This window comes from Dunckerocampus dactyliophorus, chromosome 11 (genome assembly GCF_027744805.1).
Source record: "Dunckerocampus dactyliophorus isolate RoL2022-P2 chromosome 11, RoL_Ddac_1.1, whole genome shotgun sequence".
Classification (NCBI taxonomy): domain Eukaryota; kingdom Metazoa; phylum Chordata; class Actinopteri; order Syngnathiformes; family Syngnathidae; genus Dunckerocampus; species Dunckerocampus dactyliophorus.
The window spans coordinates 7,785,893-7,800,036 of record NC_072829.1 but is presented as its reverse complement, the minus strand read 5'-3'; the positions used below and the strand labels follow the sequence as shown (position 1 = coordinate 7,800,036).

At 40.2% G+C, this 14,144-nt stretch overlaps 1 protein-coding gene across 3 annotated transcripts in view; it reads right to left on the bottom strand.

Annotated features, from left to right (window-relative positions):
- Positions 1-14,144, bottom strand: part of slit3 (slit homolog 3 (Drosophila)) — a 292,011-nt gene that overhangs the window by 67,001 nt on the left and 210,866 nt on the right. For all 3 annotated transcript variants that reach the window (XM_054792929.1, XM_054792930.1, XM_054792931.1), the window contains 3 exons: positions 8,834-8,908; positions 4,977-5,120; positions 1,645-1,788 (listed from right to left, as the gene is read on the bottom strand). In XM_054792929.1, the coding sequence (XP_054648904.1) occupies positions 1,645-1,788; positions 4,977-5,120; positions 8,834-8,908 (363 nt within the window). The remainder of the gene's footprint in view (positions 1-1,644; positions 1,789-4,976; positions 5,121-8,833; positions 8,909-14,144) is intronic.

The following is a 14,144-nucleotide window of genomic DNA, read 5'->3' as shown; positions in this document are numbered from 1 at the left end:
ATTGCTTTCCTCAGTTCCTTGTGATGAATTGACCTCCGAGTGAAGCTGTGGCGGCCCCGACTTCAGCCAAGTCCCTTCTTTCCTTTTTTTCCCCTACCCGATGTGTTAATCTTTTAATTAAACTCATACTATACTCTCTTCTGGGAAACAAGAGGTAGGTGTTGAAGGAGTGGGAGGGTGGATGGAAGAGAGGGAGCGCATAAAAAAACAGAAGGCTGATAAGGAAATGAACAAATAAGCTTGTGGTCTGCATGTATGCACAACAATTACCCTTTCTTTTGTGTGCCAATTAAAACAAGAATGCAAAATGACTTATTTGCCCTTCGAAAGCTATATCCACCATCAGTCAACACATACAAGGCAAGCTGTTCCTTGGTCATTTGCCTTTTTGGGTAAGACTTTCTATTTGCCATCAACAAAAGCATTGGATGGCTCTATTACATCATGCAACATTTTTCATACTGACATGGCTGTGTACTTAAGGTGGCACTCCCCATTCAACTGAACAAGATTGTCATATTCATCGTGAGACCTTGACTGTTTCTACCAAGCAGAAGAGTTCAGTATGGTTAGAAAATTCATGTAAACCTTAATATTTGAAAGTAAACTATTTCCGTACATCTCTTTTCAGCAAATACTTTTGCGTCTTTGGTTGTCAAAAGCCGCATTTTGTCAGGGACGCTCTCCAAGGTAGCATCATTGCGAGCCAAACTTGACCAGATGACAATCAGAGCCAAGATAAATAAGGCCAAGCCTGACAAATGAATATAGCCTCATAATAGTGTGTAGTATCCTGATGGAAAATAAATAAATGACAATAAATTGTTTAAATGCACGTATGTGTCTAGTCATTCATTCAGATGTCGACCACATACTAGTTGAATTGAAAAACCTTATTGATTGATTGTGTCATTTGTTGCAAAATGAAATGATGACAATTAATTACACTTAAAAAAAAACAACACCCAGAACTCATTAAAAACTTTAAAACCTAACTTTATCTGAATATCTGCATACGGCGTTCAATTACCAAAGTTTGCTCTGGACCCGTCCTGTTGTGTTGAAAGCAATTGTCGCCAATCGACACACAGTACGTTGATGCATCTAATGTCTAAAGTTCTGGGATGGCGTGTGGTTGCGTTAAAACAATATCCCGCCTTCGCTGGGTTCCTTGTTGATGACAACTTACTGGCAACTCTTCTGTTATGGCTCTGATCTGGCTAATTTGCAGGATCTCTGTGTAAAAGGCGCTGCTGTTGGTCTGTACAGCAACGCATATCCTTCTTGTTGACCAAAAAACAGGACAAGGTAAAATAAAAGACTTGAATCAAAGATGACGGTTATATGAGCTCTTGCTGTTTTGGGGAGACTTTTATGGTGTGGTATGTGGTGCTCACTGTATGAAATAAAGGATAAACGGGCGAGATTTTATCACACAGATATCAGGTTATTTATACCCTTTGCACAAGGGTGGTCGGAATATTGAGGAAAAGCAGCACCGGCATGAAACAAATGCGCTAAAACAGGACATACGCGGTGCTAATTAAGCTCACAAACACGTAGTCAAGACAATACTATTTTTATTTTATTGTTATTGTGTAAATTACCTTAATTAATGAAATGAGGAATAAAAATGTAACTTACATGGTGGAGAGGGAATGCAGAGTGGCGAAGGCTCCCGGGGCGATGCTGGAGATCCGGTTGTCGTACAGCGACAGCAGGCGCACCGAGCTCAAGCCTGTAAAAGTTGTGTTGTCAATGCAGCTGATCTGGTTGCTCCGCAGCATCCTGGAACACAGGTTATTCGTGATACACACAGATTGTCATATAGTGTACGTCTTCACTCATCTCTCAACCATTTCAGCTCTACAAAAACAGATTGCAAATATCCTAAATGCTCTAACTCAGGGGTGTCCAAACTTTTTCTAGCGAAGGCCACATGCTGAAAAATGAAAGGATGCAAGGGCCACTTTGATATTTTGTAAACCAACACAGAGATATGCTAAGAAGCTACAGTATATATAGCTCAAGAAAAAAATGCATTCCATCTTTCATGCATTCCATTCCACCTTGCTACTAAAAATTAAGTTTTGTCCATAATAATACGAATTTATTATTTATTTAAAAATGCAACTTTTGTTCTTCATTCGATTATGAAATTTTTTGTTAATATTTTTGACTTTATTCCCATAACATTACAGTTGTTTTTTTCCATTTCTGCTGTTTTTTTTTTTTAATTTTTCAAGTATTTCATTTCAGCTTTCCTCTTGTAAATTTTCTCTTTATATCTTTTAACAAGAATGTATTTTTTTCTTTATTTCAACATTGTTACTAAAATGATATTGTTCCTCATTTTAGAAGTTTATTCTCATAAAATTGCAATTTTTTTCTCTTAACACTTTGACTTTATACTGGTCAAATCTTTGCTGCGGGCCGACAAAATCACAGCTGCAGGCCGCAAATGGCCCCCGGGCCACACTTTGGACACCACTGCTCTAACTGCAAAGAGGCCTGGCCATTTTCAAAATGTGAAAAACTAATTTATAAACATTAATAATAATTAGGAGTGCATGAGAAAGTGGAAAGAAAATGGACCAGAGAATCTCCGCACATTGGCGATTCAGCATTCACGGCCCTGCAAATTTGTGGATTTTTGGCCAATTTTTTCTCAGAAAATATGCAGGTTTTTCAAACACACATCTCATTCACCCTAGGTGTGTTATAATTTTTACAAACATGGTAATCCAGGCACAGCATACATGTACCATTGTTAAAACCACCCACATTTTTTTTTTTACATGTTTTATGTCTTCATACTTCACTAATATGTTTTTTCGTCAAACATTGAGATTTCACACTCTGTTCGGCGGTCCCTGAAGGTACCCATAGTTGCTGTGATGCGCAGAAGTGAAACTTTTATCCTTAAATATCTACACCGTGACACCGATTCCATCTGTTCATGGATCATCTTACATTATCAGTCAGAAAGTTCCAGAGCTGAAGCTAACACAAGTGGTGTAAACTGCGGCCCGCAGGCCACATCAGGCCCGCCAAGCATTTTAATCCGACCCACCGGATATTTCCAAATTCCAAATTAACATGGAAAGTGTAGCCGGCAACATGACTTGCAGTGCTATTGTGGCACCCTTGCGTCGCCAAAATAGTCAGGTGCAATCTGTAGCTTCTACAAAAAAGCCATCCAAACAACACAACACAACACGCCAACACACCATGCACAACATAACCTACCTACTGCACCATGTGGGCACACAAATACGTAACTACGCACAATACCCATGCCAAAAAAGATCCATATATTCCCGCCGCAAGGCATGCAGGGTAGCTTGTGGTACTCTTTCTCCCAACATTTTGCCATGTTTGTTGCATGTTTGCAAAATATGCTTGATATCCATGTTTTATTGTTCATAGTTCATATTGTTGTTACCGGTGGACTACTCGGCATGCCTTGCGGGCATTTGGAAATAACTGTTTTAAGTTATGTTTAGCACTTCATTATTGTTTATCACCCACACAGTAGTAGTAGTTGATTTATCTGATGCATTAACTTGCTGTAGATGCGTTGTGTTTTTTTTCGTTGCACCGTGAGCGAGTATGTCGTTCTGTTTGATGACCACCTATAAATAGACGGACCCTGTGTCAAATTTTTTAACCCAAGTTAAGTCAAAAAGTTTGCCCACCCCTGATCTTAACCTAATAACTACAACAGTCACCCTTATTGCAAATGTTGATCCAAAATTGGACAACATTAACCTAAGTTCACAGGAGGGTTTGTACAGGGAGGTTGGGTGAGTCACGTGTCAAAAGTAGACGTTTTTATGGACGTGTCAATTACTCACAGGTTTTCGCCATTCGCTGGTGGTCTCGGAACGTAACTCCCGCGACCTACTGGATTTGCTTTTGCGACTTCAGGCGACTCTTCGGGTAATTGACTTGCATTTGCGGTATAATTACAGCATGCAACATTGTTCCTTACACATAAAACATGTCTCACACGTGAGAAAAAAAAAAAAAAACGTAATTTGTTGGAAAAATATTTGCACTGGAGGATTAATATCCTCTCATGCACAATGATGGAGTATTTATAGCAACACAATGTTGTCAACTGGATTATAATGAACCACAATGACGTCACTTTCCTCTGGCTTTAGTTACAAAGCACATACAGCATTGCAGGTGGCAGCTGGTGTTTATATTCTTCAATCATGTCCCCTTTCGATTCCAAATACAAGTTATAAAGTGGCTTTGTTGCAAAAACCCTTGAGCAATATGTGTCTTGGCTACATGTGCAAGAGCATGTACTTTGTGTGGGTGAAAAGAGTGAAATAAAGAATATAAAATTACATTATATGATCTGACCGATCCCTAAAGGACAACCGCAACAGAGTCTGCAAAAAGACAGCAGCCGTGGTCTTTGAGTCACATGGGCTCATAATTGAGTTAGTTAGCAACATTCGGGGAAGGCTAACCTAGTTAGCATGGCTGTTACTGTAGCATGGAGCCGCTTAACATGAGACAGAGACACTCTTGATGCCATTAGAGAGTCATTAGTCGGCATATATATAAATGATAGCATTAGTCCGTCATTACCGCGCGCACACAGACGACATTAGCTTGGCTTGTGAGTTGGCACGCTATCGTGTAACCCCTAATTGGACGTTAGCCAGTTTAGCGTGGGTGGCTAAATGAGGCTGTCATTAGCTTTGATTTCAGGGTGGGTGAATAAACAGTCCCACAGTATCACTTACTAACACAAATCAAAAAGGCATTCAGGCCGTAAACCTTACAATTAATGCACATTTAACAACGCTCAGTGTTGATGCTTGGGATTCCACAACAGTCTTTTTCAAGGTTACAGTAAATCCTCCAGGCCTGCTTTGAATGCGGCAAGTTTATCACATTTATGAGCATTCTTCCACTGTGTCGGCGGTCCGAGTACAAAAGTTAACAACACTTACAGAGTTTTCAGGCCCGTCAGGCCCCGGAACATTCGTCCCTGCAGTCCCGTTAGCTTGTTGCCTGTCAGTAGAAGCTCCAGGACGCCAGACGCTCCGTCAAAAGCCCCCTCGCGGATGTCCCGAAGCTTGTTGTTGCTCAGGTTGCTGCAGGAGTAACACAAATCAAGAAAACAGGTTCGATTGGGAGGAAGCTGTCCCATAAAGATAAACCATATGCACAGTTACGGCCAAAAGTATTCATACACTGCCATCATTTGGAGTTGAAGTTCATTGTTATTTGTTGAACAGTTGTCTTCTGGCTGATCAGCTTAATAAAAACGTGTTGCCGCGAGCTAAAGTTATTAAGTGGTGTCATCAGTCCAGACAGGCCCCGGATGACAGCAATTAGAGCCAAGATAAGTAAGCCCGTGTCTGACAAAAGTAAAGATTAGCTTCAAGGTAAGATTTTTTGGGGACCAAGTTGTCCCATAAAAACAAAATATACATACTGTATATAAAATATCAATACTGTTAAAATCCAACATTTATTTGTCAAATGGTTGTCTTTTAGCTGGAAACGACACAAGAAAGTGGGACTTTAATGTTATGGGAAAGACAGCATTTCTTGAATCCTGATTACAGAAAAATAACATGTTCCCAAAACAAAGCATTTCATCACGTTTTTCTATTTCTGCACTCCAGGCGATGCAGAACTTTGCTCAGCGCCTCACTGTTCCTGACACACCGTTAATGCTGAGGCACAACATCCACTGTGTGATGTCAGCGCACCAGTTAGGCGAACAATAAAGTTTATTTTTGCCCAATGGAATCATGGAGAAAAGTGCGGTTATATGCACATCGTGCAACAAAGACTTTGCTAACCACCCAAGCACTTGGCCTATGACATCACCTGGAAGCAAACAGCCAAGATAAGTAAGCGCATGTCTGACAAATTAACAAACTTGTTTTTCAAAAGCAACACAGACGTCAAGAGAGAAAGGTTTGTTTGGGTGCATTTCACTGACGGTATGACGGCCCCATATAAACAAAACATACATACGTACAGTTAAGGCCAATGCAGTCATACAATGCCATCATTTTGAGTTCAGGTTCATTTGTATTTGTTGTCATCTGGCAGGAAATGACAAGAAAGTGGCAAAAGACCAAGAAGCTGCACTAATTCTGTTGTAAAATGCAATTAACTGTGCTTAATTAATCACTAATCAAGTCCCATTAGTATTTTTCAAAGGCAGAATATGTGTATACAGCTTTCAATTAATACTGCGACTGTACCTAATGTTTTGGGTGCGTACCCTGTTGCATCCGCCCACAGACGTCTGACTAATCTTTCCTACAATAAGAAGAACAAACTTAAAAAATGAAAAGCCTCCGAGACAATAAGGTGAGATGATGCCTATCAAGGCTGCCTGAGCCTCGGGCACGCCTCTTATCGGCATGGTGGGAGAGGAAGAGGAGTGGAGATGAAGAACAGACGGAAGGAATTGAGGAGCGGAATGGAAATGAGCGCCGGCCCCAATCTATATCGTCAGTGACACTGCTAGATGGTTAGCAATTTCCTCTCCAATAAATCATCTGTTGCTCTCCCCCCCCCACCGCCCCTTCTCCTTCTCGATCACACCAAGACACCCCCCCCCCCCCCACACACACACACACGAGCAGGTTGGAGATAAGGCATGCTTGTAAATCTGAATCGAAGGCCAATCCTCTATTTCCGTTTAATATTGGCCCTTCCTGGCCCTCCCCATCCCGCCTTGTTTTCCTTGTCGTCCACTTCACTGTCATGTCCGCCTCACAGCTCTCCTCTCCCCTTAACTTGTTTGCATCCATTTCCTTCCCATCATGTGTTCACTTGAGCACATTTTTCAGTCATTCAATTATTCTACCGCTAACTCAGTAGATAAGGTGAGAGGTGGACTATACATATATAATGTATGGCGGATATACCCTTCCAAACATAATCAGCACTTAAAATGTGGGAGATGTAGTTGCATCCAATATGTCGGTTCGGGATGGAAAAGAGACATTTTCTCGGGTTATATCAGTGGTAGGACAAGCAGCTTGGTGACTGACGTCTCTCTGGGTCAATTTACACGGCGTTGCATGGGTATAAGACGAGGGCAAAAATCCAGTAGGAGTTTAAATGAACTCACTCGCTCGCTGTATGTAATGGGAGAGCCTGTTGTTAGAATTTAGTGGAATTTCACAGAATTTCTTTTCTCTATTAACATTTTAATATTTGTTTTTTTTTTAAATCCCTTGTGAGAGTCTAGGGACATTTTAGACCTTTCAGTTTTCTATTTTGCTGAATGATTATAGGTCAAATTTAACAGTATACACACACATACACAGCACATGTATGTGTGGAGCAGAGCCTATGAAATCCGTTTTATTTATTCCCATATTCTGTTTTATTTTTTTCCAAATTCCGCTTTTTCCGTTTCATATTTTTTTTGTTTGTTTTTGTTTGTTTTTTTACCTTTTGGAATTATTTTACCAGCATAGAGTGTGTGCTTTTTGGGTTAGTAAATAAAATGTCAAGTTAATTAGATGCAAAAAGTCTTGATGCAACACATCTTTGGCCACTTTTGCAAAGCGGATGCACACTTTTGTCAGCCTCTGCACACATTGCTACAAAATCCTCAACAAATTGCAATACCCGTGCTTTTGGTTAAGGAAGATGTAGTCACCAATGTAATTCCACTTGTAATATAAGACACACAGTATTTTATGACACCCTTATTTTGTTTGCACAATTAGACAGGATGTGGCAAAAAGCGCTCTTATTTTGAAAGCCGGAAGTGTATTGTGTGTGTTGTGAGTGTCTTTTAACGGTTAAGACGAGCTGGGTGAAAGAATAAACATGCCTTTCGTCTTTTTTCACTCAAAATTGCACAGTCAGCGGGCATCGTAAAACGCTCACTTACAAATGACAAGCGGTAAAAGACAACACGTGGAAACACACTCACACTGTCTGAGTCGCACACACAGCCGCTAGCATGCTCTGCTACCCTAAGCTAACCCAGCTAGCTTCCATTCATGCTCCGTAAGAGAAGAGTTTCAAAGTTTCAGACCGCCGCACCAACATGTTTAGTTTGAGGGGGTTTAGTGTTTGTGAGGAAATTCCACCACGACTGAATGGTACGCCGGGGAAATACTTCCCACACAAAGGTTCCTTCTTGTCACGATGACAGCTTTTCATACACATGATGTCAATGTTTGCGAGATTTAACAGTAGATTCCTTTTTTATTAGCCAACAGCGATTCCGTTAATGCGGAAATCAAAGGGCCCTGCGTAGAGCCGTCCGCAGGTGTCCAGATTTATTATTTTTTTATTTCTCTGTTGCTTAAATTAGCTTTCACAAAGACCAACATGTGTTCCCACATGACAAATCATCCCTTTGAAAATCACTGAAAGGGGCATTTTTAATCCCATATTTACATTTTCAGAAACTAATGAAATCCTGTAATCCTGAAATGCTGTAACTCCAAATTGTACTACTTTTAAGGCTGCAGCTTGTAGCTTCCATTGTATTACAGAGGAACAGATACAAACATTGACAGTCGACAACAGCCTAATTTACATAATAATGAGCCGCCCCCTGAACTAGACAGATAACATTAGTGTGTGTGTGTGTGTGTGTGTGTGTGTGTGTAGCCGCCTTAACAAACATATGTAATGCACGTTGCAGGGACAAATACAATCATCACACTGTCATTGAATGCATCAAAGGAGAATGCTTGTGTATTGAGTTATGTACAGACAGAACAAAACAATACAAAAGAATGAATCTCCCAGGCTCTCTCACTGGGATGCAATAAGAAATGAGGTTTATCTTAAATGGATGAACCATACGTACATCTTCCTCAAGTTAGGCAGCTTCTTAAATGTCCCCGTGGCCTCCAGTATGCCGATCTCGTTGTCGTTGAGCCGCCTGTGCAGTGACAAGACCAACAGTGGTGGTTAGGCATTCGATTACGTTCCAACTTCAAAGTCAAAACACACATAAAAAGGCAAAAAGTCAAGCGAGGGATGACTGCATCTTGATGGTAAAGAGGCCTTTTGTGACCATTAACCAGACAAGAGGGCAGAGGTTCCTAATTTAAAGAAGGTGGGGAAAGAGACAAGGAATCACTTCTATGGGGTCATCAATAACTACAGTACGATCCCGTAAGCAGTGGTAAAACACTGGACATCCACTTTACTCAGGTCATTCTTAGTAAAGGGCTATTAATAGATGCATTTAGCCAAGTGTTAGTGTGAGTTTATGTCATGCACCCTTTTCTGACTACCTTGGACGCCTTGCAAAACTTCCACAAAATGAAAAGGACCTCTTGACACAAAGTAGTTAAAGGTCTGATGATGCAAAATCATGCTTTTAATGATGCTCTAATGGTAATACGTTACATGTCCCTAGAGCTTGCTTATGAGCACCAAACATGAGGACAAATCTATCATCTCCCTCACTTGTTTGCTTCACTTTTAGAGGAGAGGCACTTTTGGACATGATACTGCCTATGAACCGCCTCTAGCTACATGAGCCCGTCCCGTGTATACACCCACCACTTTGTAAAAAAACAAAAAAGCAGGCTTCGCTACACATCTTAAAGCAAAGTCTGGAGCTCTGCAAACTATGGGAGCTGTAAGTTTGGTCATTTTGTTTTTCTTTAGCAAATAGGCTAACCACGGTTTAGCATTTGTGTCCTCATGGGGCTGGGGCCCCTTATTGTTGGGTTATTGTACGTGATACATGGCATCTATTACGTTGGACAAGCGCAGAGTTACAGTGTATGTGTAAAAAAGTGGATAAAGTTTACAATACCGCTTCTTGGGAGGCACATGCTCGTTCGTGTCACAACTCGATAGCATTAAAGCTACAGACGTACAAAAGGCCATGTTACTAAAAGCACTTTAAACTGTCTAATTCCAGCATTGAGGCTAGATTTTGAACAGTACAGCAGGGGTGTGCAAAGTGTGCAAAGTGCGGCCGGCAGCTTGTTTTTTTATTGGCCCGCAGCACACTGTAGAAATAAAAGAAACAAAAACGAAGCTGAAATGTTGATGCTAACGACTACCAATAACACAAGACTTTGTCTTTAATATATGTACATCATTTATAATATAAACATTTTTTAGCCTTTTTACAAAATGTAAAAATACATAAAAATATCAAAGTGGTTCCCCTCCGCGTCTTTTGATTTTCAGTATGCGGCCCTTGGTGGAAAATATTTGGACACCCCTGTCATACACTTGTAAGACTTCTGAGACTTGTTTAAAAATTATTGAAAAATAAAATAATGTGGGCCCTTTGAGTTAATACAAAGGGATTAAACAACAGTCTGCCTTTCTAAAAGGCCTTCTACATGCAAACATGGACATTGTTAATACACCTTTTTTTTTTTTACCCCATTTCCTTCCCTTCTTGTTCATAATAACAACGGTCTTCATTTATGATTTTGTTGATGTATGCCCTTAGCTCTTGGGAAGTTATTCATAACGACATTCCGGGAAGGTGGTACTTTGTGTTTCATTTTGTGCAACAACAGCGAGACAAACAAATTGTTGACAGAATGAATGCATTTCTAAAGCAGCGGGGGGGCTACTATAAAACTTGTTATATTTCTCTTTGACTTCCTGCATCTTTTCTGTAGATTTGATATGAATATTTGATCAGAGCATCCGCTGCGCTTTTTAGCAACTGTTGTTGTCTTTATGTCCACCTCTCAGGATTTGACTGCCACACACACACTGCATCGATGTCCTTACACTTCATGTTGTTCTTTATGTTTCACGAATGCTGTGAATACTGAGCAGGTTCTTTCGTATTATAATAATCCCCCATCAGCCAACAGAACCTGAACACAGAGCCACTCTTTAAGCCTTGCCTCAATGTAATCAGGATATCCCCGTTGTATATTACTCTCTGCCGTGTGCCACCTCATTTCCATTTGTCACAGCTAAAAAGGATATAAGGGACTGCTCAGTATGCCAGTGTGAGCTCCCGCCACAGATCATGATGGTTCCTGTGGGTCTTGGAAGGAGATGGAAACACCAATGAGAGCCTTGTTTTGAGCTTGGGGAAGTAAAAAAAAAAAAAAAAAAAAAAAGTGATGATAGCGATGCACTAAAATTGGGGGACGGTTGGTTTTGACGTACAGTATTCCTACAGGTTTTGAGAGTGTGTGCTGTGCATATTAAAGCAGGGCAGGTGGTGAGCGGCTTCTTTGCATTCTGGGATGTTTAAATGTTTAAACATGTGTAAAGTACAAATCTATCCTATATCGCTTATAGCATCAGAACAGGTCTTACAGAGGAAGTAGTTGAAAATGTATTGTCATTTTAAGTGTTCCATCTGGGCACACGTGATCGCTACGGGCGATACCCAAAATGCACCAATCCTATACCACAAGAACAACAGTGATCAATATCAACAATACCAGCATTTGGGATGTAACGACTTTAGGAAATAATGAATACACTACCAATTAGGAGGGTCCCGATACAATCATCCCTCGTTTATCACGGTTATTTGCTTCCAGCCCCAACCATGATAGATGCATTTCCATGAGGTAGGATTCAATAATAATAAATGGAAAACCTTCGTAGTTAATACCAAAGAAAACGTGTTTATAACCTTTTAAAAATGGTTTTAACGTTATTAAAGCCCTGTAGACATTAAATAACACCCCTATAGTCACCTTTGTACTCGTATTACCTAATATAGTAGACATGATAAGCACTAATAAATGCGATGTTTTAGTAATTAGACCAGGGGTCACCAACGTTTTTCCTTGTGAGAGCTACTTTTACAAAATGAAAATGGCCAAGAGCTACTCATTTTTGTAACATTTATTTTCAGAGCTTATTTTAAACCCAAACAAAGCGAATATGCTTGTTTTACCAGAACATTAACAAAATGCTCACATTTTGTATTTCAGAATGCATTTCTTTCTACTGTTCTTTTTAATTATTAACTGAAAACCTGAATGAAAAGCAGGCTTGTGGGCACCTCATGTGGTCGTGGGGCCTACCTGGTGCCCACGGGCACCACGTTGGTGACCCCTGAATTAGAGCATAAAAAACCTGTCTGCGGTCTTCTAAAAACGGTTTTAACATGATTAGAGCCCTGTAGATATTAAATAAAACCCCAAAGGCTTGTATTACCTAATATAGTAGACATGATAAGCAATAATAAGACATAGTAACACCCCATTAGCATTGGGAAATGTCCTTATTGTTGTAGTATCTCAAACGTAATGTAGGTCGATCACATGGCATTAAAAAAAGGACATAAGCTTATCATCCATCCTCATTAAGACACCAATCTAACATGAATCTGTCATACATAGACGTACACGCCGACAATATTGCAAGATTTCTTTACACCACATTGCGCGCCGCTTGTGCGGAAATGCTTCTACCGAACTAGCTAGTTAGCCAATTTCTTCATTGAAAAGTTCAGAAGAGGGGGAAGAAGGACAAAGTCAGAAGCCAAAAATGTACCACTTCCACACGGAATGGGAAGAGATGTCATATGCGGTCATTATGTGGTCGTTCACATTACCAAAAAAATGCGACGTGTCAATGTGAATGCAAAGCGTCCGAAAAGTGATGTGCGTGTGCAAAACCAAAACGTCACACGTATTTCTGTGTGTTTGCTGAAGTAAGGATTGCTGCAGTTTGTGCTCTAGTGATGTGCGATACCATTGATTTCATTTCCGATCCGATACGGGCTAGAATTCATATACTGATACTTTGTGCAAATACACTTAATGTGTGTGGTAACTTTTAAAAAGTAGTGTAGAGTACTTCAAATCATACCATAAAGAATACAAGACATAGTCATTTATTGATTTATTTTAAACCCTGTAGTATATTGAGGTCGTGATGTGATTTACAATATAGCCGAGCTAATATACAACAAAAGTATCAATATTGCAATTTGAGAATCAACTTCAGAGCATGAAAAGCTGGTATCGAAAGTAGCAACATTTCAGTATTGAGCCACACATCACGAGTGTTCTCTCCTTAACGCGTTTGTGGCAATGTTAAGGATTTTGGGCAACGGGAGTCAATATTTTCTTAACCAAACGATTTCGCGTATGAATTTTAGAAGAAAGACGGCAAGAATTTTGGCTTTGGCAGTTTGTGGAGGACTTGCTGCAACGTTTGCTGCGAGGAGCATGTGGGTGCCAGGAGTGGTGGGACATAATCATTTTCAGATGACAACAATAAATTTTAGTCTCACATGGTAAACCACGCCTTTCAATGACGTATAGGTCGGATATATGCAACCTTACCGTCCAGCCTGCAGTAGATCAGACACACATTTACATATATATATATACACACACACACACACACACACACACACACACACACACATACGAAGAAGGTCCGAGTCTGTTTGAAAAAATCTGAATTGTATTGTTCACACTGACATGAAAAAAATCAGATACAGGTCACATATGAGCAAAAACATCAGAAATCTGCAGTGTGAAGTATCGATACTTTGGTACCGTGAAGTCACAACAAAGAAACAAGGGTAAATTGCAGTCATGTTACTTTACTATTGCATGACTTACCTCCTGTACATCAAATTCTAAACTCATAGATACGATGCCAAAGGTTATACGACTGTTGGTGGATACACGCAGCAGGTTGCAACACAAGAAGCCTTAACACAGTGGTGTGAAAAAGTGTTTGCCCCCATTCCTGATTTCTTATTTTTCTTCTTATTTTTTGTCACACTTAAATGTTTCAGATCATCAAAAAAAATTAAATATTAGTCTGTGACAACACAACTGATAACACAATGCAGTTTCTAAATGAAACTTTTTATTACTAAGGGAGAAAAAAATCCAAACCTACATGGCCCTGTGTGAAAAAGGGATTGAAAAGTGAGATCTATCAGCCTGGAAAAGGTTACAAAGCCTTTTCTGAAGTTTTGGGTCTCCAGCGTATCACAATGAGAGCCATTATTCACAAATGGTAAAAACATGGAACAGTAGTGAACCTTCCCAGGAGTGGTCGGCCAATCAAAATTAAGAGCGCAGCGAGGACTCATCCAAGAGGTCACAAAAGACCTCACAACAACATCCAAAGAACTGCAGGCCTCACGTGCCTCAGTTAAGGTCAGTGTTCATGACTCCAACATTAGAAAGACACTG